At 39.3% G+C, this 27,954-nt stretch overlaps 2 protein-coding genes across 3 annotated transcripts in view; one reads left to right on the top strand and one right to left on the bottom strand.

Moving 5' to 3' along the window:
- LOC136267390 (uncharacterized) overlaps window positions 1–27,954 on the bottom strand; it is a 158,934-nt gene that overhangs the window by 108,114 nt on the left and 22,866 nt on the right. The gene's annotated exons all lie outside the window — the stretch shown is intronic.
- LOC136267387 (uncharacterized) lies at window positions 111–27,640 on the top strand. 2 transcript variants are annotated; one of them, XM_066062518.1, is made up of 6 exons: window positions 1,252–1,579; window positions 1,632–2,084; window positions 2,284–2,574; window positions 26,101–26,289; window positions 26,340–26,528; window positions 26,581–27,640. In XM_066062518.1, exons 1-6 carry the CDS (start codon window positions 1,504–1,506, stop codon window positions 27,483–27,485), a joined length of 2,103 nt encoding a protein of 700 aa, XP_065918590.1. In that variant the 5' UTR covers window positions 1,252–1,503; the 3' UTR covers window positions 27,486–27,640. The 2 variants fall into 2 exon arrangements, with proteins under 2 accessions (XP_065918591.1, XP_065918590.1); XM_066062519.1 differs by lacking the exons at window positions 1,252–1,579; window positions 1,632–2,084 and adding an exon at window positions 111–217.

Below are 27,954 nucleotides of genomic sequence, written 5' to 3'. Positions count from 1 at the left end.
CTGTCACACACACACACACACACACACACACACACACACACACACACACACACACACACACACACACACACACACACACACACACACACACACACACACAGAGAGTACAATTTTACACTTCCAACATCACTAATACCTGCTGTCAATAGAATCATCATGACACTCCAAACTGGTACCATAGCCATTAACAGGATTGTCTTCTGTAGTGAACCTGAAGGTTAGTGGTGGGTCCCCTCCTATCCATCAATGTGTGGTAGGTAGGGTGTGTTAATGTGACCCGTCATCTTGTGTACACTAGTAATGTGACACCTGTATAACACCACTACATTCGAAATATTTTAAACACAAAATTTTCCAATCTACAACAGTATACTGCAACTTTTCAAAACTTATTTTTCAGCAGGGGGCATTCCCCCACCCCACTTAGAATTGTCTATGCTACTGACTGCCGGATGTTAGTCAACAATATATGCATACTAGCATGTACAATGTACGTTGTGAATAGAGGATATGCACATCTTTACGACCGAAAACATTCTAATAAAAAAGTGACATCACGACGGTGAACAAATGCATTGTAGACATGCATAGAAAGTGCGAATTGCAAAAAGTAGACTGGTTACGAGAGTTTCTCCAGGATAGATTCTTTTACATGTATAACAGAGTAACTGGAACAAGAAGTCTCACCCTTAGTTCATATGGCGAGTTATAGTCCGAGCCACATTTGCTACCCATACTATTGTATGGGATTCACGATAATCGTTCACCGTCAAAAATTCTTGGGCACGCTGTTAATCTCATTATACTGATCATTTTTCATTCAAATAATAAATGCACATATCCTCTATTCCATGATACTTTGTAGAGCCATGGATATCCTTAGCTAATATATGCGGTATAGACTCTTTACTAGAGTTGACAACCAATTCTTGCTCCATTTTCTATATACCTACATTGCAATTCACTACTAAAATTGTTCTCATACTCTTGGCTTTGGTCTGTTGCTCTCGGCTGTAGGGGACTTTTGTGCATTAAGTCAGTTTTAGAGCAATACATGCAGATCCATGCCCCCCTCCCCCTCAATGTAAGTTGCACAGTGGTGTCTGTATATTAAAGGTACCCCCCCCCCCCCCCCCCCCCAAATGTTGCTATTAGAATATCTCACCATTATTACGGATGCGTGGGCGGATGGATCATACAGTATCATCATAGATGTATGTACTACGTACCGTAGTATATAATATCTATGGTATCATCTATAGTGGTCAGGGTAAATGACATCCAATGTATTGAGGATCTCAAAAAACTAATCATATCTCTTGCACTAATAATCGACGAGAGAGAGAGAAAGAAACCATCATCTTCTTACCGATCCTTCTTACAATCTTACTGGACTTCAACAGTTATCACGTGCGTGACAGGCCATAAGTGATTGTGGTTATCATATTGGTCGCACACATATTAAGAAGAATTTAGCGGGTTTCAGTTATTTGGGTTAACGCGATGATGAAGTGCGCTAGTCTAATTTGTGTGCTATGTTTACTTCAGCTGGTGAACGGAGCATGTGAGTGTGGAGATGGTACGTTATAACTTAGTTTGGAATAGAGGTCTGATGTGTTTGTTATATGTAGGTCTCCAACCTGTCGTTCCTTCGAGCACAACAATAACTCCTCCTAGTAGTAACAATGGCAGCTTTGAGAACTGTAACCTTTCAAGGAACTTGTATCACTGTAATAGCCATCAACTATTTAACTACAGTACAGACACTAACCAGTACTATGTGTGGAATACTCTTGCTTCAATAGTTATTGCAGACTTCACTAACCCACTTCAACAGGTTAAAGTGTTGATGACATACTTTATACCTGATACATCAGGTGAAGTGAGACTGCTGTTTACTCAGGCAAATGGATCTTCTGAATCTGCACCTGAAGTTCCTCTGTATATTTTGACAACTAATGAAGGACAGTACAATTTTACACTTCCAATACCATCACAAATATCTGTCGTTAACAAAATTATCATTACACTCAGTACTGGTACCATAGCCATTAACAGGATTGTCTTCTGTAGTGGACCTGAAGGTTAGTGGTTGTTATTAACTCATTTTCATTGCATGTCTTTACCAATTGTTGACCTGCAACTTTGTCATGACTATTATTCTAATGTCTGCAATTTACTAAAATAATGTAATACATGTAGATCAGTATGCACTTGACCGCAATGTGTTTGATATTATGATGGGATATGGCAATGTCATTCTCTTCAAAATATCCTTGATAGTTCTCCAAACAACAGCTGTGTCCTCCTCATCACAGTTAATGCTGCAGCCAACAGTGTCAATATCAGAATCACCATCATCAACAGTGGGATCAACATCATCAGCAGTGTCAATGTCAACATCAAGAACATCTATAGCATTAATGTCAGGATCACCATCATCAACAGTGGGATCAAAATTGTCAACAGTGTCAATGCCACTATCATCAACACCGTCAATGCCACTATCATCAACACCGTCAATGTCACTATCATCAACACCGTCAATGTCACCATCATCAACACCAAGCTCAGGTATTACTATGTACTTATTATGTGCATCTTTTTGACAATTGACCAATTGAGCACAAAGTCATAACATGATGTTGCTGTACTGCTAGACTAAGGCCACCCATTATTGTTTTGCCTGATTCTCATTTCATAGTTTAGCAAAAACTGGTATAGGCGGGGGGTGATTATATGCTTGACTGTTTTGTTTGAGTACATACTGTAAAAAAATGAAGTGTGCCCTGTGACAAAGTGTGTGTCACAGGGCACACTTTTGTATGCAAAGCACACTTAATTTTTTCTTCAGTGTGATTTTATGGTTCAGGGTTGAGGCTGACTCAATAGCCTGTACACTCATTATTTACATACATGCAATAAGCACGACATAAATTATAAGTCTCCATCTGGTTTAAAATAATAATAATTCCACTTGTGAGATTGTTCCAGCCATATTTTGTCACCCTAGTCAAGGGTGGTTCCAGGAATTTTTGGTGACAGGTTTCCAAATTTCCTTTGCATGAACCTTAAGTCTAGGGGGACTGGGGGCATGCTCCTCCAGAAAATTAATGTGATTTTAGACTAAATCTGACAAGAATTTTCACCAAAAAATCTTCAAAATGGACATTTTAAACATGTTAGGAATTGACAGATTGATTTGATATTTATATAGGCTGCTTATGCTTGTTTCTGCTGCCATAGCATCAGGAGCAGGATAAACAGTTAGAGGTAGAGCTTACGTTAAAGGGTTGAAGCATATAACGGACATGGATGCCATTGGTAAACTTAACTTTAACTGTTCTATTAGGGTAGTTGACTGCTCTATTAGAGTATTTCTATATCTGAATTTTTGATACTTTGCAAACCAATGCAAAATCATGCCTGAATACTTGACCAGTTTCTGGAAATCTCAGAAACCCCTCTGTATCAACCCCTACTAGTACTAAAATAATTGACAAGACATAAACACTGAGCAGAGGACTTGAGTAATTAAGGAATGGCCTCTAGTTCAGTTGTATGATATATATGACTGCTCTATTGGAGTAGATATCTCATTCTTGAAAGGTGCAAAGACTATTGAACAAGAGTGGAGGGACTCCAACCCTTTAGTTACCCTTATGCCATGTTAATATGCATAGCTAAATTCTTTCTGTTCTGTGAATGCTATCCCCTGTGAGAAGAAAGCCTGTGAATACAGGTAGTCATGTAGCTAAAACATGAAGAATGCAGAAAAAATTCTCACCTTAATTGACCATTCTATGCCTCCCACTATCATGGAATTGTGCTGCATACACGTGATCTTGTTGAGTATTAAATTATTACTCATCAAAATTAAGTACAACGCAAAAATCTAATCAATTGCAACAAACGTAGTTAAGTTTCACCAGTTCTAGAATAATCATTATATTTTATCACATGAAATCATCAGTTGTTACAATACTCTCCCCAATAACAAATGAGCAGGCCATTGCACTTGGCAGCTAGAGCAGGTGGTGGTTCCAAAACAGTAAAAGTTGGTAATGGGGGCTGAGGTATGATGCTGAATCAGGAGCTTCTATGTAAGTTGGCTTTAACTGATCCATGGTAACAGTTTCCTTGCATCCTTTAATGTTTAAAGTAAAATGTTTCTTGTTACAGTGAAACCTGTCTAAAGCGGTCACCTTCGGGCCAGAAATATTTGGCCTTTATAGAGAGGTGGCTGCCTAACTCAATATCCTCCATAAAGCAGCCATAGGCCATAAACCGAGGTTTAGCCTTTAAACAAAGGTTCCAGGGACTTATAAACTCACGTTTAGTTACATAAAAATGCATTTAGCTACACTCCAGTACACCGCCTACTTACACAGCAGACAAATTAGCTAGCAGAAAAGAGCCTGAAGCTACTCTGAGTTTGGAGACAGCAATTGAGCTGATTATGATTCCTAGCTACAAAGTCTGTGAAGTAAAAACAGGGACTTCCTTAAAGACGGTGAACTGTTAATGTTAACTAAACAATTACTAATCCAGGAATCAAGATCGTGGGGTGAGCTTTAATTAGAATCACATGAAGAAGCAAAGCCATGGAGTGGCCACAAGCTTTTCTATACTGTGAGTTTATAACTTTTCCATATTACAGAAGTATGAAGTAGTGCAACTAGTTTATACTCACCATAATGATTATAGCTGGCTGCTTTGTGCGAGGCCTTTTGTATAGCGAGGTGCTGTTTGGGACTGCTAAAGCTGGCCGTTATACGTGTTATAGAGGTAAACGTTTAATGCAAACTATTTCTGTACAAACTGATTGGGAATTGTTCGGGACCATAATCATGTGGCTGTTATGTTGAGGTGACCGCCCAACTCAGGTGACCGTTAAGAGAGGTTCCACTGTACAAATAAGAAATTCATAAGGGCCATCATACGGTGCTTGAGAGGTTTTCTAATTGTTGAGTGATGAAGTCTGTCTCAATTGGATACATTCAAGATAAATTTGTTGTTTACCCGGCAATGTCCTTGAAGTTAGCAGTCTGCGTACCCGAATTGCATTGGTCTCAACCTGTTACAAAGCATCTGTGACTATTATCAGGACCCTTGATGTGACAAATATCATTTTTAAATTGAGAAATGAACTCTAGGTGTCTGAGTTGTCATGGACTATGGCAAATGTTAATGGCTTGTGATCTGTATAAGAACAAGTAGAGGGAAAAATTAGGAATTTTAAGCTGGATTAGGGATCAAAGAACAAAAAAGCAGGGAAACAAGGGAACAGCTAAAAAGTTGTGAAACAAGGAAGATTGCCTATACCTGCAGGTATACTAGTGGACATCTAATCCCTACTCTTTAGTCTATAACCATGACTGGGTTAGGGATTAGATGTCCACTGCAGGTATAGGCAACCTTCCTTGTTTCACAACTTTTTAGCTATTCCCTTGTTTCCCTGCTTTTTGTTCTTTGGTCCCTAATCCAGCTTAAAATTCCTAATGTTTCCTTCTACTTGTTTGTTTACATTTTTATATAACACAATTATGACTACCGAATCCACATGTACCACATTAAAAGAAAGAATGGCGCCAGGCATTCCATAAAATAATTTTGCGTCTGAACACACACCCCAACAATCAACTATGCACTGAAAAGTGAGGTGGCCATTACGCTTTGTTTGTAGCTATGTCCACTCGTTACACAGCGTTACACAGTGTTACAAACCAAGAAACTCTCTGCAATGAATCCAGTTGCTACGGAAATGCGGACTAAAAGCATGATAGAGCCAGAGAGAAACCATACCGCGCTATCGCTAATCGACACCTTGCGTTGTCAGCAAAAAGATGGAACACAAAGGAAGACAAACGTAAGTCCATGATACGTGTATTGTACGTACTTATGTTGGTGAAAAGGCACGTCTTGGGACGAAGCGACGTTGAACAGTGAAAAAAATCAAGCCCGTAGCCTTATCCATTGTCAAGTTATGCTTAGCTGAGGCATCAGTTAGTTAGTTAGTTATAGTATGTTCATGTTGAGCTGAATCCTCAAAAACATTAATAACTCATGGATGCAATTACACACTATCTTGAAATTTGGCTGATTTGTAGTGCTGCTTGACTCGCTAAAAATATTTCAAAATCTTTTTGTTCAAAATGTTTGACATAATATTTATGGCCAATCAAAATTTTCACAATACATTTCCTATGGGGAAGCCATATAAGTACAGTGTCCATTCCAGCCATTTCCCAAACTTGGAATGGAGCCAAACCATGCGTGTCTGTTGTTGACACCTTTGCTGTTACCAATAATCACCTGGTTGGCTGAAATGTTAACTCTGTTGAGAAAAAGTCTACTTTTAATTTTTAGCTGTTTTTTAGGATTCAGCTTAACGTGAACATACTATAGTCAGAATAAAATTCTGTTAAATAGAAATTTCGTAGAAACTTGTTGGAAGGGTTTGGGGGTCTCTCTGAAGGCATTTTTGGGCTTGGCTATGCCTAACCAATACTGCCAAGCTGTTATGAAGGGAATTTGAGGCTAGCTTTAGGGTAATATTTTTGGGCAAGAAAGCCCAAAACTGCATGATCCCTAATATACAGTACTACTGTACTGTATGGTGTAAAAAAATCACAACCTTCTATGAAACACCCTATCAAAGATATTGTACTTTGTATCAGCTAGTATAAGAGATCAGAGGGCAATTGGTTGCCACTGATGGTCTATTTCTTGCTGGAGAACTGCTCCTACAGCTGTATCAGATGCATCCACCATAGCGTGAGTAGCGACATCAGGCATTAGCAGTGAAGCATCAGCAATCGCTTGTTTTATGTCTATAAATGTTGTGTGGTTTTGCCATTCCACTGGAGTGTTTGCTTGCTACTGTGACTCTGGAAAGTAGATTTTTCAGTGGCTGGGGTATGTGTGCACAGTGGAGAATAAAATGGTGGTAAAAAATCACTCATCCCAAAAATTCATGTAGCTTACATTGAGTAGATGGCTGAGGAAACTCTGGTGGCTGATACTTCGTCATCTAATGGATGTACACCTTGACTATTTAAATGGTGGCCAAAAATGTCTCCACATTTGGTGAAACATTGAAAACCTCAGGGGTGTAGCCAGGATTTTTTAAAGGGCGGTTCCACCAGCAGTATTGAGTTACCAGAAGCACGGGTCTGGGGGCACAGCCCCCAGCCGCTGAGAGACTTTCAATATTTTAATGAATCAAAACTTACAAATTGCTGTATATTTTATGCAAAAAATTACATTAATTATAATGTGTATAAGTGCCCCTGGGATGAAGCTAGTACTAGATAAAGCTACCAGATAAAGCTACCAGATAGCATAACACATAGAGACACATATAGTAATCTGTAAGTGATAGTTATCTCTCACTGGTATAGGGAGCATGAACCCATTGAAACAAATGGAATGACTTACAATCAAAACATTATAACTACACAACACAGCATCATGGATTCATTTTGCATAACACAAGTGATAAATTGCTGGAGTTCTATATCTTTAAACACTGCACACCAAAGCTACGTATAGCAGTATAAGCTCAGTTTTGCATTTAATGTTAGAATGTCTGAAAAACTTTACTAATGATGTTCCTTAACATATGGATATGGATATTTACATGCATGTTCTATTAAAGTATACGTGACTGCTCTATTAGAGTATATACCTGACTGCTCTATTAGAGTATATACCTGACTGCTCTATTAGAGTATATCAATCTTTTAAGCAAGTTTTGAAGAGGGCTCATATTACCTCTGTAAATCCTTCCCTGAGTGATGAATGCAAGTTTTATCAATCGCTGTGCTGTGCCGTACACTATATTACTCACTTGTTTTGTCCTGCCACACTAAATGGTGTGTTAGGGTCCTGCTGTATACTTAGAAGTCAAAATTTTACAGGGGGGTTCCTGAACCCCTTGGAATCCCCCCTCCCTACGCCCCTGAAACCTGTTTTAAGTGCTGCACATGTTCCTCTGAATCTTTGCTTGTGTCATCAATATATGCATAGCATAGCAAAGTGGAAGATCTCGTGGTACTTCATCATCTATAAATTTTTGAAAGGTTTGAGCAACATTGCGTAGTCCAAAAGGCATATGATAAGCTGAAAGGAGTTTTGATTGCACAGTCTTTTTGGAATAGATGATTCCTCCACTGGAATTTTATGGTAGGTTGTAATGAGGTCCAACTTGGAGAAGATAGCTGCTTCTTGTATGTAGAGTTCTGGTGGAATCATGTAGATGGAGAATAGGATATCTGTCAGGTATTGTGATGTTATTTAGGCCTCAGTAACCTCCACAAGGGTGCCAATCTCCAGTTTTCTTTGGGACCATATGTAGTGGTAATGCCCAACAACTAGAAGATGATTTAATGAACCCCAATGTATTAAAATGTTGCTTTGCTGTCTCAAGGCATTCAGGAGACAGTCTGCAGGGGCAGGCATGTACAGATGAGCCAACCGTGTAAATATAGTGGGCGACACTTTGCTTTACAGGTCTTACAATTGCAGGGTTGTCCAGCAGTGTTGCATAAATGTCTAGGATTGCCCGGACAAATCCCTTTGTCCTATTTTGTCCTTTGATATTACAGAATGTCCCAAGACAAATCCTTTCTGTCCTATCAGAGAATGAAAGTCATCCCAACCTATATTCACCCATACTGTCCCAAGCCCAGTATAGTCCCTGCAAGACCTAGGACAAACATCCCAAGATAGTCCTTGTGTTATTCACTTATAGTCTAAGTAGTCCCTGTAAGAACTGGGACGCTAAAAGACATCCCAAGACAGTCCTGGTATTATTTACCTATTGTGTCCCAAGTTCTGGGAATTCCTTAAGTGTCCTTGTTAGTAAAGACTCTTTCTAGTCCCAGTCCCCAATGGTCCTTTTTACCCTAGGACATGTTGAGAATCCTTTAAGTGTCCTTGTTGTAAAGACTTTCTCTAGTCCCAGTCCCCAATGGTTCTTTTTATCTTTGGGAATTCTTCAAGTGTCTTTGTTGTGAAGACCCTCTCTAGTCCCAGTCCCCAATGGTCCTTTTTATCCTACGACATGTTGGGAATTCCTTAAGTGTCCTTGTTGTGGATACCCTCTCTAGTCCCAGTCCCCAATGGTCCTTTTTATCCTAGGACATGTTCGGAATTCTTCAAGTGTCCTTGTTGTAAAGACCCACTCTAGCCCCAGTCCCCAATGGTCCTTTTTATCCTAGGACGTGTTGGGAATTCTTCAAGTGTCCTTGTTGTAAAGACCCACTCTAGCCCCAGTCCCCAATGGTCCTTTTTATCCTAGGACATGTTGGGAATTCTTCAAGTGTCCTTGTTATAAAGACCCACTCTAGCGGTCCCAGTCTCCAATGGTCGTTTTTATCCTAGGACATGTTGGGAATTCTTTAAGTGTCCTTGTTGTAAAGACTCTCTCTAGTCCCAGTCTCCACTGGTCCTTTTTATCCTAGGACATGTGGGAATTTGTCCTTGTTGTAAAGGCTGTCTCTAGTACCAGTCCTCAATGGTCCCTTTTATCAAAGACATGTTGAGAATTTTTAAAGTGTCCTTGTTGTACAGCTTTTTGCAGTAGTATAAGCATTTCATATGGTTTACATATGCTTATTCAAGAGAAGGGTCAATAATACTTGGTATGGTTTCTTTGCATGGAGAAGATGACTTTGACCACTAGACTTACATAGATCGGGCTGATTTTTTTCTTTTGTGTGTGCCTGTGTGGATGGGGGAAAGTGGTAGGGTAGAATTTCTGTGTAGTGTTCTGCCTGTTCTACGGTGAGTACTAATTTGCAAAGCCGTTCTCTTCTTACATTTTTGACTCAGTAGTGTGTTGTGGTCATTTTAAATGAGCCATCAAGTAGCTGTATTTCACCTTACACATGAGTTTTGATAAAATTTAACCTATATCGCTCACATTAGCAATTGCCATAGAGTACACGGAAGCAGAGTCAATTGTAATAGTAAGTTGTAGCCCAGCAAACTATCTCATAACAGAATCATAATATAGCATTATTGCCCTTTATAATATACACTGTCATTAAAGATTAATTCTGGTCACTTCAATGGATACTGATAGAGTAGGATCTTCTATGCAAGTGTTTCCAGGCTGATTCTTTACTGCAACTTCATTCTTGAAGCCATATCTTCACCAGTGAACATGAGATTTTCACTCTATTTGAACTAAATTATTGTAGTTCTATAGATGGTGCACGCATGCCTAAGTTTCATTTCAATCAGTACTGATTGAAATGAAACAGTACTGATTGGCGAGGCCATTATGATCATACTACAGTTATGTGTTCAGTTGGAACTGTAAAGCAGAATTTGAGTGTCCTTGAATGCTATAGCAGGGTAACAAAGCAGTGTTAAATAATGGTATACATAATATGCTTTGATCTTTGGAAGATAATGAAGTCTTTTAAATCCACCAGGTTTTTAAATGGTTAGAGACCTGCTAGCAGAAAGACCTCCATTACAAATCTCACATTCAATCATTAATGTGCTATGCTCTTATGGCATATTGCTGGCTAATAGCCAGCTGTGGGCAAGCAGTCACCCTCGCCAACAGCAGTTTAGCCACTTCATTCATTTTATAAGCATGCCTAGAAACATTTTATTGTGGGAGGTAGAATCTAATGTTGCAGTTACGTTTGTTGCAATGAACGGACAGTTCTGGACATCAATATCATAGAAAAAATTGTTTAATGTGCATCCTCTATTAAGCCATGACCAATTAACATTCCATAGCTTTTGGTAAAGTGGTCTAGAACATAAAAGAAAGGCAAATTGTAGTAGAAGGCAAACACTTGTCGGAACCAGAGGAAACACATGCCACTTGTGAGTTTGCTACTGTAGAGTGAAATAGTGGCCTCGTTTGGTCTCTATTCTTGTGACTGCATGCGGTCAGATAGGAATGTGGGCAGGCAAGGGGACCAAAATTGGGTTTCAAGTATTTTAAAATTCAATCTCCAGTTGTCTGCATTTTCTTGTTGTAAATGCTGAATTGATGTCACTATAATATAAGACTATTCCATAAAGGTGGTTTTTTTAACAGTGGTATTTTGGTGCATACGGGTACCCTACTAAACACTACTACCATCCATACTTGTTAGATAATATGCAATTCATTCAACACGTATAACAACAAGGTGCATGTAAAGTAATTTGGTTACCTGAAATGCTTAAGTCAGCCTACATCACACAAAGCTGAAGTAATGGCTTACGTCACATTTGTGAGACCTTGAATGTTGTAATATCATGTGATTAAGAACATTAATAGTCATTGCAATGGAGAACTGCAGGTGGATTAAAAGTGCCATTTTGTTACTTTTCAGTTGACTAAAACCAGTGATGAATACAATATCTATAGGAACTGGGCTGATACATAATTATGGGGTAATAATTATCACCCCTGCACCTTCCTCTTTAATTTTTTAAATAGCCTCTTGCCTTCCTCCGGCCCCTGTCTTCCACCCCTTTGGAGCTAGCCTAATACAGTTAACCTCAGTTTAAAATCTATCTCAAATGGCGGGAAACTTAGCTGTTGGCTACTTGTATGGTGGATGCTCTGGAAGGTAAGTAATTGGTATAAAACATGTGAAAATTTGGTACTCATAGCTTCATCCATTGGTGAGCTACAGCACACTGAATACTTAAAATCAGCATTTCTCAATACTTTTATAGACAATAAGACCGGTTTTCCCAGACTGGACCACTTTTTCAGATGAGAATAATCCTCCAGATCTTTGACACTTCATTCACCACCCTCCTCCATTTATGCTATTCGCTATTCATTTTTAACCCAAGAGCACCTCCACAGTGGACACGCACATGGTTTCCTGTAATTGGTTTGTCAAAAACTACGTGTCTGCTTGTTTGCGTGTTGGTACGGCTGTCCAACAGCAACGTGAGCAAACAGGCTTTGAGCTACAGAAATAAACCTTCACTCAATGCATAAAGGGTGTTTACGTACCATATTAAAGGTTAGCTATCTATTTTTGTCAAAGGGGTGTAGCCAGGCACTGAAATGATGTATATAAAAGTTCAGTAGGGGCTAGCTTATGTAACAGGCATACAGCGACTGAAAAACAATATACAGTAACAGGCCTTGTAAGCTACAAGGAGTGGTGTACCTTTTCAAGTTAAAAGGGAAAATTACCTGAATCATGAGCATCTTTAAACCAGAGGAATCATCGTATGTGTTACTTGCATCTTTTTGAAAATTACCTGAATCATGAGCATCTTTAAACCAGAGGAATCATCGTACGTGTTACTTACATCTTTTTGGATATCAACCAAATCATCTTTTTATATCAACCAAATCATCTTTTTACATCTTTTTGGATATCCGGCCCTAATGGCACTCCCTTCCACCCACACGTCTCTATGGAAAACAAGCTAGAAGAACAACATAAAAAGGGAAAAAGAAAGAATTTACCTACAGAAAAGACACCTAAAAGAACCTACAGAAGCCCAGGGAATGTTAGTGAACTGGTAGATGCCCCTCTGCGACGGTGAGATCTACTGCCGGGGGCACACCAGGACGCTTAGAGCGTGATTGAGAACCACGGATGCACATAATGGAGGAGCGAAGCAAGGAGAACCCCAAACTGCTACGGAGCCAGCCCATCACCACTGAATATGGGGAACTCCACTTCTCACTGAGTAATTGATCCAAATGCTTATAGGTGGTAGTGGCTGCTTTCCCCATTCCACCGGAGGAGGAAAAACTAATGGGGTAAAACTGCCATGCTCTATTTCGCGTATATGCTCCTCATAAGCACGACGCTTCTCAGCCTCATGCCTACGAAAAGTGGCAGCCAAGGTGGTAGACTGATTGGAGACTGCAAAATAATTAAAAACGCGAACATCAAAAAAGGTGCGATGATGTAAGCACCTCCAAAAACCAGATGCTCTGATATCCACTCTGGCATTATCATCAAGCACAGCTGAACGGTGATGCATAACCTCACCAGACAGGGCATGTAAGTGAGGCTCTACCTGGCCATCATGGCACACTTCTGTCATCAAACTAGCAGCCAAATCTCGTACTTCATTATACCGGATAATTGGAAAGGCACCATGTGGGCAGCTAAGGGCATGAGACAAGGTAAAATCCTTACCACACACACAGTGCGACAGTAACAATGATGGTGTAAAGCCATAACGTAAACAGACAGCATCAATGAATTCACCTTTATGAAGGGCGAAACCATATGACACTTTGCATGGCAAACAAGACACTATACAAATGTAGTAATACGCATATAGCTGGACTTCTGTGAAGACATTCATTTAAATTCTCCCTCCCCATTTTGCATTATAGCAGCTGAAGTATCATACACAATATGTGATTATTGACTGGTGTTATTGCAGGATGATAAGCCTGTTTAGACTTGTTCTTAGTGACTATTTTCTGCTCAACTAACTTCATCATATTTCTCAAGTAGGTTTCTATCCTTCTGAAAGCTTCTCACCAAGGACCCAAATGCAGTATTCACATTCTCACTCTTCCATGGCCACGATATCTACCGGCTATTCTCAAAACAAATCTCAGGGCCCAATGAGTTCTGATAATAGAGGGACCACTGTAGTAAATTTTACTGGAAGGCTGTTAGCAGATTTTGTAGTGTTGATGAAATACACCATATAGCTACCAACCCACCATATAGCTACCAACCAGATGCATATAATTATATCAACTACAATAGGTACTAGACAACTTAAGCCAGAAACTCTTGTGCTTTTAATCCACAATAGATTTACACTCCATAAAATCTCTTCTAGTATCGATGCAATAAATCCTACAATGCAAGCAGGGTTTTTAGTCAGAACTTCACTTGACAACAAAAAATTTGAAATTCCCGCAATAGTTCGTGTATGCCTTCCTAGTGTGTGATATTGTAAATACACTATACTGTTTGACTAGCACTTTCTGACAAACAAGAAATTCTGGTGGCTAGAATATTCGGGTGCATAGAGTCAGGCCAATAGCCAAATGCACTAGTCACTCACTAATGAAGGGTGTAGGAAGGGGGGTTTTGTTTGAATAAAATAGGAATATTTGATTGTTAAAATGCTGCCAGTAACAACCATCGTAGAAACACTTTATGGAATAGCCTATAGTATACTTAACTTCAAATCATTAATTAAAAACAAGAAAGCAAATGGCTGAATACTGAATTAAAAAAAATTCTTCATCTTCAATACATGGTTGTCTGCAAGGAAACCAGTGTATGTTTCTTTGGGAAGGAATCAGGAATTTGGGGAGTGATCATGTGAAAGTCTATATGACAACAGCTACACTTGTCCAAGTCACAATAACCCAAATACTAGCCATTTAAGGCTGTGTCTTGAGTATATACTGATTTTGATTCAGTTTTGTAATTAGAGGTGAAACCTGATCCCGGTGGCAGATTTAGGGGGTTTCAAGGTTTTCATGGAAAATCCTTTTAGAAAACTGTTTCCGCAACAGACAAGATTTTAATTAGTGGTGTGTGTGCTCAGTTCCATGAATACACAAGACACATCCGAAGCCATTCTAATCGCTCACACAATGATGATTGGCTAATTGAGTAGCTATATAAACACTTGCACCACACACAGCTGTTGTGGTGCAGTGGGGCATGCATGCTGGACTAAGTCACTTGTGAAGCCCCATAAAATATTAAAAAGTTGTATATATTAGGTGCTAATTCTGTGATGTAATGCCTTAGCAGTCAACTACAGGAAATGCTGATCAACCAAGTTACCACACAAAACGTGTATACATGTAGATAGATAGCTGTGCAGCTAGCTGTGCAGCTACAGTCTTTTATAGATAATTTTACATCAAAAATTTCTTGAGGAGATCGATGCTCCTAACCCTCCTAGAACTTCACACACTCACGTATACATGTTGCTACACTTGAAACCCCCTTTGCAAATTTCTAGATCTACCACTGATATGATCCTATGTTTAGTATAGAGCTTGACGGTATAATGATGATGATGATGTAATGTCTAGTACAACCATGTGCACCTCATAGTTTTAAATTAGACTGAATCTCAGGCTAAAGTGCTTTAAGGTTGTGTTCATAGTTTTAACCTGGAAAATTTCAACACTCTCTGAGATTGAATCTGAGTTGACAGTTTTATGCAGGAGCGTAGCTACACAGGAATTTTGAAAAGGGGTTGCCACTACAGCTAAGTGACTGTTATATTATATTGCCCGACTGCTTTATTAGAGTATCTCGATCTTCTCACCAAAATCATAATTCAGAATAATGCTATAAGTGTTGCTATCAGGTGAGAAACTATTATTTAACTAAGATAAAAGTTTTAAAATGTGTCCTATTCCAGAGAGAGAAACCATCATTATAATGATGAACAAATTAAATGTACATAAGTTAAATTGCATGTGAGGCATCGGGCAACATGCGACCACAAAGTGAATCACCACAACAGAATCACACTGTGGGCATGGCAAGGCAAACAAAAAAAAATGTAGCTATTACAATACAAAAATGAAGAATAAAAGAGCCTATCATTAGTTTGTGTACCACTCCTTACAGTTTCTTGCCAGAAATATCCTCTGAGAAGCAGAAATACTGGCAAAGGCAGCATCATCCAACCAATTCTTGACAGCAGACTTTGGAGAATCAATATCGGGGTGAACAAACTTTAAAAGATTGAGTAAATTCTTGATAGAGGAAACTTGATAGTGGCCCAGTACTGTTATTTCAATAGTGTCATAATAGTTAGTAACATTCAAGCGGTCAAACTCAGCCAACAGCTGGAGATATTCTGGTTTTTTCTGCTTTCGTGCACGAGCAGACTCGATATGATGGTTAGAGTCCAGAGGTCAAGTTAATTCCAACAAAGCAACAGATGAACTCTGAGAATTATATAACACAATGTCTGGACGGTATGATGTAATAAGCAGACTAGATGGAATTGTTGACTAGGGGCAATGGTTTGCATGGAAATTAGGAGATCTGCAAATACTTGAATGTGTGGGGTGCCAGCAAAGAATTCAGTAAGCTTAGTGGTCAGTACGAAAAGAATTTGGTCATGACGATAAGTATACCGTGATTGATTGAGTGCTGCAGGGCAGCTACTTAACACATGAGCAGTTGTTGGGCGCTGAGAATCACAAAGAGCACGCTTAGCTTCAGATTGAATAGACCATCTCAATAAATTAACAGCAGTGGGTAGAGTATCAGATGCAGCACGAAGGAGAAAAGATAATTGACCAGGGTGAAAACCCATCACCAGCCTGTTCCAAGTTCTGCAGGAAGTTTCTAACTCAGCTGAGTTCTGAAATTTGGATTGGACAGATAGAGATTGTAAATGGTCTTCACACTGCATCTTGGTATGTTCCCTTAACTGCTTCTTAGCCGTAACATACAGTGATCGGGCCGATGGGAAAGCAGATAATTGCTTCTTAGCAGAAGACAAGATGGAATAGTCAGTATCTTGGATTTGCAGTGCAGCACTCCCAAGTCGCAGCTGCAAGTTTAGTTCCTGAAGCCGCAAGTCAGAGGAAGAGCTGACACAAGCTAATAGACTCAGTTTTTCCTCCCTTGAGACATGAGAAATACTTGGGCAGCATACATCAGGATAGTAAAGAATAACACGTGTGGCACTTCGAGGCAAATTAAGCCATTTCTTTAGAAACCGAGTAGCAATAGATTCTGACTTAGAGATGGATCCATTAGAGACAGCATCAACACATAAATGAAACCTGAGCAAGGATATTATATAGTTTCTGTAAATCCATAGCTTATACTCACCACGGATGGGGAGTGAGTCGGTTGCAGTAAGAAGATCAGTAAGACGATTTATCAAACGCTTGCTCGCAGCTTTCTTCGTAGCGGGGACATCAAACAATTTTCCCAAATATTTGGTCTGTCCTTCTGTTATAGGTCTGGTTGAACCTTTGGATAGTGGCAAACCTTTCTGAACAACTTTGGTGCCGTCAAACAGAAAAGAAATACATTTAGATGGTTTAAAAGTCAAGTCTAAATCTGCTGCTCTCAGGTCAATTGTTTGCAATACAGACTTATGAACATCGATATCACAGGATATTAGGGTGACATCATCGGCATATCCTTTGAATGAGTGCTCCATCGAGTCAACAAACTTAATCGATGGTTTCCAGTTGACTTTAGTGAATGCAGGCTTTCCATCAAAGGAAACAAACTTCCTGGCTCTTTTAGAACATGGTTTCCACTCCACTGTATGTAAATCAATAACTTCAGAGACCACATGGTCATCACAATCATCATAAACAATTTTACAAGAACTGGCTAGAAAATATTGATCAATTCGTGCCTTGTACAATCCAGGAGGTTCCTCACCAACTTCTGTCCATTTTACATACACATAAGAGTCAACAGGAGGAAAAGATTCTGAATCCTTAAGTGGAATCTTGATATGGTAACCATGTGGATGATTCAAAGATTCAGCTAGCTTTAGTAAGGGTTTAAAGGCCGGTAAAAACATTACAGGCGATAGAGTATCACCCTGAAAAACACCTCTTTGAAATGGAATTGGTTCAGTTTCCCAAGTTTTGCTTGTTATAATCACAGACAAAGTGGAATAAAAAGATTGGATGTAATGAACTACTGAAGAGGGTACCTTGACAGCTTCTAACATGTTAAACATCAACCCATGAGGAACAGAGCCAAATGCTACTACATTTAGTTTGGCAAAGTATCGTGCAAAAGCTAGCTTCACAATACTACCTTGGCACCTTGGTAGGTACGTATATCCAAGCCAAAAAGTATCTTCAGTATGACACTAAATACTTCCAATAGATTGCTATGAAGTTAAAAAAATTATTTAATGGAATTTCTACTGACTAACTGCCTGCCTGCCTGATGTAACTCAATAGCAACTAAGGCTATAGGCTTCATTTTTTCACCGTTCAACATCACTTCAGCTATACAGGTGCCTTTTGGCATGTGCAGTACATACAATGCACACATCATGGACTTACCTTTGTCCTCCTTTGTGTCCCATTTCTTTTTACTGACAGCCCAACGAGTCAATCTGCAGTAGCACAATGTTTTTTCCTATGTTTGTAAACAAGAATCATCCATATTTCCATGGTGACTGATATCAGAGGCTCTTCTCCTACTGTTCTTTGTTTGTAACACTATGTAATGGGCTGAACATAACTGAAAGCAAAGCATAATGGCCATTTCACTTTTGAGTCAGTAATTGATAGCTGGAGTGTACATTCAGATGAAAACATTAACTCTGGTGCCACCCTTTCTTTTGACGAGGTATGCATGGGTTCACCAGTCATAGCTACACAAAAGTAAACAAGTATAAGGAAAATTAGGAATTTTAGGGATAATAGAAGAAAAGTAGGGACCTGTGGATATACTAGTGGATATTTAATCAGTTAGTGAACTATATAGTGAGAACAGATATATGGTAGTAAGCATTTAATCCCTACTTCAGTCTATACCCATGACTAAACTACGGCACATTTTGGCTAGATGGCCAATCTTCTTACAATTTCAACTCTCTACTTCTTTAAAACGACAGTCCTTTGGTTTGTGACAATAGCTCCCACAACGATAACAAGGGTTGGTCACAGCTGAAACTTCACTGACTCGAAAAGAGTTGCCCTCAGCACCTTTCAACTTCTGGGCGTTATGGTCAGCTGCCTCCATGCCTTCAGTTATATCCAGCGTCTTGGTCAATGTCAATTCAGCCTCAGCTAAAAGATGTTTCTGGATACTCTTGTTGTGAAGGCCACAGATGATATGGTCGCGGATGGCTTCTTCAAGGTAATTTCCAAAAGCATGCATAATGGGTTGCTAAATGATGCAATTCGGCTTTGTACTCAGCTACTGACTCATTAACAGCCTAGTTTCTGCGATGAAACTGAAACCTCTCCATGATAATCACTGACTTTGGTTCGTAGTGCTTCTTCAGAGCTTCTGATAGTTGAGTAAATGACTTGGTGGCTGGCTTTTCTGGTGCTAGGAGGTCGCTCAATAGCGAATAAATCTTACCTCCAATTTTTGACAACACTGCGACCCTTTTGTCCTCTGCTATCTCGTTAGCTTGAAAGAAGATTTCTGCTCTCTCTAGGTACGTGGAAATCCGATCACTTGTTGGGTCAAATTCTTGCATTTGCCCAATTGTAGTAGTAGTCATCCTCGTCACCAGTATATATGTCACGTTCAGGAGCGTTCATTCAATTCACATAAGATAGATTACTAATCTTAATCACAGCAAGATAAATCATAGCAACTACAACTAACAGCAAATTACACTCTACAATTGCCATGGCAGCAGAAACTTACAACACATCAATACAGTTACAATTGCATCATACATACATCATACAACAATGCATCACAGTATCCATAGGAACTCTAGAGAATGACTTATTATCTCAAAGTACCCCAGGTGGAACCAAATGGACATTAGTATATTTATTAAGGCTTTACAGCACAAGTGCTGAAGGTCTGTAGGACACCTGGTCATTTTTGTGCAAATTGTGGAATCTACACAGCAAGGACAGCACCGATTTACAACTTACACAAGGAACATTGTATATAATCAGATTCTTTGTTGATGTTACTAAATTTCATATACTGTGGATGTATGTGTGCATTTCATATGCAATGCAATGATTACTGTATAGCATTAGTTTGAATGAACGGGTAATGATTGAGTGTATATATGAATGGAGGGCATTTGTGTCTGTTCCACATGCTATATACAGAGAACATTTTGCGCAGGTACACCTAGTATATTATATTATATATCACCACATGCATGCTGCTGTGTGAATACATGATGCTGTTATTCAATGCTTATGACTTTTAGTTAGTGTAGAGCATGTAGGGCAAATACCAATGCTAGTGACTCTATAATGCTAATCACTTTTAGGTATAGTCACAAATTATTTGTATATTTTTATCAATATGAGTTAAACTGATCCCTGCATGCATTGCCAATCAGATTCCAACACTGCCCAATCTATATCATCAGTATTGTAGTAGCACTACCCTATGCAAGAATTCTTGAAGGAATATATGTAGGGTCTGAGTCAATTTTGCACCATTATTATGCAGCAAATCACCCTAGGACTGTGGCATATTGTGGCTGCACTAAAGTTATTACACAAAAAAGTTGGTTACTTATATCAAATGGTGAAAAAGTATAATATAAATACAGCTAGTGTATAGCAAACCTTTAAGGTGATGTTTATTCCTGTTGGGCATGCATATGATCAGTAGGAGATGATAGTTCACATTTAGTTATTTAATGGAGACTATCATCCCATACATATCACATACAACAGAGGAATGTGTAGTACGTGTGCAGGTGTTACAAGTGTACTATATATATATGAAAGTTTTACCTGTGCCTAAGACCTCTATGCATATGATCCGTTGCCATCGTATACCAATATGTTATAGTATTAGCTGGTAGGTCAAAGTGCATGGTAAGATGCTGCCATCAAGACTGTCCTGCCTGGGCTGGTGTTTGTGTTGTGTTTGCAGTAATTTTGTGTGTGTTAAGGACATAGTTCAAATACCCAGCAGGACCATAGGTAGTGTTGTCGCCCAATTGGCTGTGTTAGCGCGAGGGTATGATTTTGAAACAGATTTCAACTGGCAATGAAAATGTTCAATCATACCATTAGCTAATAAGTGATAAGAAGTGGTACGAATGCATTTACAGCCCAGTAAATGCATGAGTGAAAACCACAATGCTAATTCAAATTGTTGTTTCCTGTTGATGTTACACTGGATGGAACTCTAAAGCATGAGATCCAAATGTGAACAAATGCCTGTGCCACTGTTTTAGAATAGGCTGTGCTTCTGGCCATCTAGTGAAGTGGTCAATACAAATAAGAATGTAACTGTTACCTTGAAAACTGGGAGTGGTCCCACAATATCAATGTGAATGTGGTTGAATTTCACATGAGAAGTGGGGAATGTGCTCAGTGGTGTAACCATGTGGTGGTAGACTTTTGACTTCTGACACTTACGGCATGATCTTGCCCACTGACAAACATCTTTGTTAACATCTGACCACACATAATGCGCCGTGACTAACTTCTGTGGTTCCCATATGCTGGTGTGTTTACTCATGGTGGAACCAGTACAAGGCATTGGCATTCTAGTTTGAGTGATGAAGTGGATAAGTTCAGGATCAGTTTGTTGTTCTGTGCCAATGTCCTTGAAGTCAACTAAACTGTCTGTGTTGTATGAATTGAATTGGTCTCAACCTGTTACAAAGCATCTGCAACACTATTATCAGAACCCTTGATGTGACGAATATCACTTGTAAATTGAGAAATGAACTCAAGGTGTCTGAGTTGTTGTGGACTGTGATTATGATTGGACCGTATAAGGAAAATTTTAATAGTTGTGATCGGTAAGAGTAAAAATCACAACCTTCTATGAAATATCAAAATGTTTGATAAAAAGCTAATAGCCTGCTATCAAGGATACTGTACTTTGTTTCGGCTAGTGTAAGAAGAAGGTAGTTGGTTGCCACTGATGGTCTGTTTCTTGTTCAGGCTTGTTTTGTGGGCACATACAGGTGAGCCAACCTTGTGAATGTAGTGAGCGACACCTTGCTTTGCTTTACAGGTTGTTCAGGTCTTACAATTGCATGGTGGTCCAATAGTATTGCCTCAAAAATTCGATGGTTGAATGACTGAAAAAGAGTAGATGATCCTTGAACAGAAACTCCTTGAACTTGAAGCTGTGTAATGTTATCCACCAGCCTGTTATGCTCAAGGAGACTGTAGAAGTCAGCACCAAAATAATGGGGTTATTCACATCAGTGATTATGAACACCCACTGAAAGGTATGACAGAGTTCAATGTTTAATGTAAGAAGTCGATTGCCATAATTAAGTCATTATTGATGTGTTATTGACAACCTACAGGGTGATGAGATTAGACTTGTGGTGAGATACTGAAGTGGGATAACACTAACTTCAGCTTTGGTGTCCACAAGAAAACATAATCCTGTTACATTGTCAGTAACGTAAATAGACAACTAGGTATGTGGCTGGGCCAGCTGAGGCATTTCCTGAATAAGAGCATGGAGGACGGAACTTTGAGCAGGGGATCCAAATTTTTGACGTTACTAGCATATAATTGAGTGAGCATCAGCAGCAGGGCTGGGGAAATGGTGGCGGGGAGAATACTAGCATGAGCAACATTGAAATATCTTGATCTTGTCCTTGAGACATGTGATTTCAGCATGTATACTTTTGCCCTATCAAAAACTTGGGGAAAAGGGCTTACTGTCAATATGCTGGGAGTGAAAGCAGCTGGGACATTGGAGGTGGCTACTTCCATGATCCTGTCAGCAATTTTAGCCAGCTCTGAGATAGGGTAGTGTCCCTAACTGATCATGAGGCCAGGACCACATTGGATGGGAGTCACTGTAAAAAGAGTTCACGAATGAAAGCACCATCATTCCTGACTGTATCTCCAGCTAAGTGTTACAAATGACAAAGGAACTGCAAAGGTTCCCAACTTTTAACCTCCCCACTTCCCAACAACTGCTGAAGTCACCATTGCGCAGAAACAGCTGTCTGTTGAATTAATTGTTTCTTCAGAGAATTGTACTGGTTGCCCCCAGGTGGTGTCAGGATCAGATCATGAACCTCAGTAGATACTTCAGGCACCAGTGGAGCTATCACTTAGTGAACATTGTTCATTGATTGTTAGTGGCCCTAGTCACGAACTGTGCCTCAACTTGTACAAACCATACTTAGGGATCTGACAGCCAAAATGGTGGGTGCTTAAGTGACGTGTGGTTGTTTGATTGGTGAGGAACATTGTCATCTGTCATAGCAGTGGTTGATTTAAACTTCGGAATCACCAATCGTTGATTATTAAATGATTAGTCATCAAATCACGTACTACACAAAAATCTAATCAACTACAACAAATATACAGTATATAATTAAGTTTCACCAGTTCTGTAATAATCATTAAATTTTATTGCATGAATCATCAGTTGCTACAATCTATAATCAAATAATTAAACTTTGGTGTGGTTATGTAGAAATTGATGCAGGCAGTGTTGAGAAACAAGAAATAAAATAATGATTACCTAACAACTGATTTTTGCCTTTAATAGTCAACTTACTTTTGGTAGCAGGTTTACAAGCTAGGGTTCAGACCCTTATTGAAATTTCAGTAGTTAGCTTTCAAGTTTGGCAGCACAAAAGTGAATGAATGATGATCTACATGTAGTACAACACAACAACATAGAGCTTACATTATAATCTCTTAGGGATGGATATACAGATGCCCTTGTTTTAAAAGATCAAGATACTCTAATAGAGCAGCCAAATATACTTTGATAGAACATTTTCACTTAAATATCCATGTATAATCACAGATTTATTAATGTAATAAGAACTTTAGTATTGGAAATGCTATAGTGTGTTAAATTTTGCTTATTGAGGAAGGAACATTTCTAGACTAGACACAAAATGTGACTGGATTTTGGAAAAACAATCCAAATCGCACATTAGAAGTTTCGAGATAAACGGTTTTAAAGAATTGAAGCCAGCATAACTCTCCAAGGATAGCAAGCACACGTATGAAATTTACACAAAAGATGCATCAATCTGTTACCTTTCAAGCCACTTCCAGTACTTGTAGCTGCTTGTACAGTTTCCCGCCAAATAAGATAGAAAATCTGAGCAGTTGGACGAGCGAAGTAGTATCACGAGTGCTCACAAAGGGGTGGAGGCTGGGGGGTGGGGGGGTGGAGGCTGGGGGATGGGGGGGTGGAGGCTGGGGGATGGGGGGGTGGAGGCTGGGGGATGGGGGGGTGGAGGCTGGGGGGTGGCGGGGAGGGCAAGAGATAGACCTCAAAATGGAGGCAGACCATGATTGGAGTCCAGACACGAGATTACAGGGCTGTGCTGGCTCCTTACTGGCTGATATGTAGCAAAATCAACAGAGAACATGTCTGGCCAACATTATAAGGCTGTCCACCAGTAAACCACTGATTCTTGCCAAGCCAGGTCCTTCACAAGGCCTGAAATCGCCATTTGAGCACTACACACCACCCAGAAAAGACGTGTGTAAAAACCAGCCTCGTGTAGTTTGAGTAGTGCTGAGGGTCAAAACTTGTAGTACGATAGTGTAGCTATCCACTGGTGGTGTTAGTTTGATTTTTCCTGATGTGCGACTTGGATTGGTTCTGTAAAATCTGGTCACAAATATAGATGTGGGTGATGCAAAACTTATTATGATCTTAGTCTGCAGCATTTTAGTTATGGTAATATACAATTAGAAATTAGAAATTAAGTAGGGTTCTAGTGATAAAAAGTATAGTGAAACAAGGTATTTTAAATTAACAATTTTTAATTGTTAACTTTTTTGTTGTAGTATATGTGACTGGATTTTAGAAAATCAATCCAAATCGCATATTAGAAGTTTCAAGATAAACTGTTTTAAAGATCTTAAGACATTATAACTTGCCAAGGGAAGTGAGTATGCATATGAAATTTACTCAAGAAATGCATCAATTTATTAACTTTCAGACTACCTCCATGCAGTACTTGGCTGCTTGTAAAGTTTCTTGCCAAATAAGATAGAAAATCTGAGCAGCTGGACAAGTGAAGTAGTATCACGAGTGCTCACAAAGGGGTGGGAGGTGAGGGCAGAGTGGTGGGCAAGAGTTTAGACTTCAAAATGGAGAAATTTCATGATTAAAGTCCAGACATGAGATTACAGGGCGAAGCTGGCTCCTTAGTGGCTGATATGCAGCAAAAACCACACAGAAAATGTTTGTCCAACTATATGAGTCCATCCACCTGTGCACCACTGGTTTCCGTGAAGCCAGGTCTTCCACAAGGCCAGAAACCGCCATTCGAGTTTGCCACACCACCTAGGAAAGATGTTTGTTAAAAGCAGCTTGTCAATGAGTAGTTTGAGTAATGCTGAGGGTCAAAACCAATAGTATGGTAGTGTAGTTATCCACTGGTGGTGTTAGCCTGATGCTCAATTTGGATCGGTTTTGTAAAATCTGGTCAATGTTATACATGTGTGGCTGTGACTGCTTTGTTAGAGTATCTCATGGATTTTTCTCCTTTCTCCACCTTTTCAAACATAAAAACTTTAAACAGGCTGTAGGATCGGGTGTTCTACAGACCTTGAGCACTTGTGCTGTAAAGCCATAATAAATAAACTAATGTCCATTTGGTTCCACATGGCATGGGGTACTTTGAGACAATAAGTCACTCTCTAGAGTTCCTATGGATACATATATACATGAAATTGACAAGGAGAAAACATCCTGACCGGTTCAAGCATTAATTGTATGGCTGCAGGTTCGAGGCTGCTCAAGTCCAGTCATGGACTTTTTCTCCTTTCTCCACCTTTTCAAACATACTTTATGTAACAACTTTACACAGGCTGTAGGACTAGGTGTCCTACAGATCTTCAAGTACTGTAAAGCCATAATAAATAAATAAATCTCCCTGCTTGCCTTGAAATAGGGTTACTAAGGTGTGTAGTTTGCCATATCTAGTTTTCTACAGCACAACCACAACATGTTCACAGATTATACTGATCAGTAAGCACAAGGAACGTGTTCTGATCATTTAGGGGTGTGGTTGGATCAGCAATCATTTTATACTTGGTTTTATAAGTGCAGCTACACATATACAGTGGCTTAAATACTTCAAATAATTCTGGTATCTGAATACACTTTTTTAAGGAAAGTGCCTATGTGGAAAATTAATGTGTCGGCATGGTTTCCTTTCACGAAGAAGAAGACAACCATATATTTGAAGGTAAAAGGAAAGGCAAAGCACAGATACTCATTGGTGATTATGCCTAGCCAATACTGCCAAGCTGTCATAGAAAATGAAGTTGGCTTTGGGTGATATTTGTGGTTAGAAAAACCCAAATCTTTATATTGTATAATTGCTGGTGGTGTGCAGTTTGTCTTTCCTCAAAAGCTTCATTTCCAACAGCTGAAAATGTATGATGTACCCTATAGCAGCCATATAAAGCTGAATTGCTAATGCATAGCTTATGTCTAGGATGAATGTGACCTCATAAATTCTGTTATCGCTATATAGTTCTCTGTCCATCACTTATTGATCCTAATAATGGAGCAATCACTTGTTCACTGGGAGATGATGGAGTTCATTCCTATGAAGATGCTTGTCATTTCACATGTAACACTGGTTATGAGCTAACTGGTAGTGACACTAGGACCTGTCAGAGCAATGGAAGCTGGAGTGATAGTGAAATTGTGTGTAGAAGAGGTATGTGTATTGTGTTTCTGTAATCTTTATTGGAGATCTAATAATTTTAGTTTCCTGTCCATCACTAACTGATCCTATTAATGGAATAATCAATTGTTCACTGGGAGATGATGGAGTTCCTTCCTATGAAGACACTTGTAGTTTCACATGTAACACTGGTTATAAGTTAACTGGTAGTGACACTGGGACCTGTCAGAGTAATGGAAGCTGGAGTGGTAGTGATGATGTGTGTAGAAGAGGTAAGAAAGGATATGGATACACTGTAAATGACATGTGCTGCACATATTATAGTTCTAGTTTCTGATGGAGGAGGATTAGATGGAAATGTTTATGCTGTAATTGGGGCAGCAGTTGCTGTATCCGTAGTCCTAACCTTGTTGTGTACTACAGCTCTTTATTTAAGGTGGTTATATAAAAAAGCTAATAGCTCCTCCTCTAATGAGCCATATTATGAGTATATGCAAGACATTCGGTCAACTCCGCATCAGAACACAGGGAGTACCGTCAAGATGGATTACAGTACATCCCATGAGATAGTAGACAATCATGGTAATGCTGTCAAAATAGACTTTAATTTATATGAGATAACAGACTCAGATGTCAGAGACAACAATACAGATACAGTCCTTAACCCATCTCGTAATGTTACAAGCCAGTATGATTATGTGGAACTTGATGAAGATGCCAGAGAGAACACTAGCAAGATGGAAATTGATCCAGCATATCAGTCAACTGCAGGACACAACAGATCAGTGGACATTTATGATGTAGCAAACATTGAGAGGGAGACAAGTGAAGATCATGTTGTTGAAGCTAATAAGGCAAATCATCACGAAGATGACACTGTTGAGAAGGAGATTGATCCAGCATATCAGACAGCTGCAAGAGCTCAAGACAGCAGTGCAGTGGAAATTTGTGATGTAGCAAAGAAGACAGATGAAGATTTGTGTATTTATGTGGAACCTGATGAAGATCACAGAGAGAAGATGGAAATTGATCCAGCATATCAGTCAACTGCAGGACACAGCAGAGCAGTGGAGATTTATGATGTAGCAAACACTGTGAGTGAGATAAGTGAAGATCGTGATGTGGGAGTTTATAAGGGGACTCATCACAAAGGGTGCACTACTGACATGGAGACTGATCCAGCATACCAATCAGTTGCATATATATACAAAGAGCAGTGCAGTTCATAGACTATTCTCAGATTGCAATGCTTAATCCCTTAATGTAGATAATTCTAACAACATTATTTTCACCTTGTATATACATTTTGAGTAATGATAACAGTTAGTACCGGATTTTGTCTGTGGTAGCAACAGAATTTCCAAGATTGTTTTACTGGCATATATCAAATCTTTAGGGCCATGGGATTTCCATTGGCAGAACTGACTCACTAATCAAGGCCAGGGTGTAGGTAGGAGGGTTTTAAGAATCTCCCTTAAGCTTAATTATGTTTGGTAGCACAAAACTGTACTTACATAGTACATGCGGCACAAAAAATTTAAAGTTATGAAATTTTCCTCAAGAAGGATCTCCATGCATGGACACGAGGCATTTACCCCTACTAGAAAGAATGTGAACAAGATGCTAGTTCTGTAATATAGAGCAGTCAAACAGAACATGCATGAAATAGCATTCATATGAAGAGATAAGGAATCTACA

The sequence above is a fragment of the Dysidea avara genome, chromosome 9 (assembly GCF_963678975.1).
Source record: "Dysidea avara chromosome 9, odDysAvar1.4, whole genome shotgun sequence".
Taxonomy (NCBI): Eukaryota; Metazoa; Porifera; class Demospongiae; order Dictyoceratida; family Dysideidae; genus Dysidea; species Dysidea avara.
The sequence above is the reverse complement of the archived record's forward strand: the minus strand, read 5'-3'. Positions and strand labels throughout refer to the sequence as shown.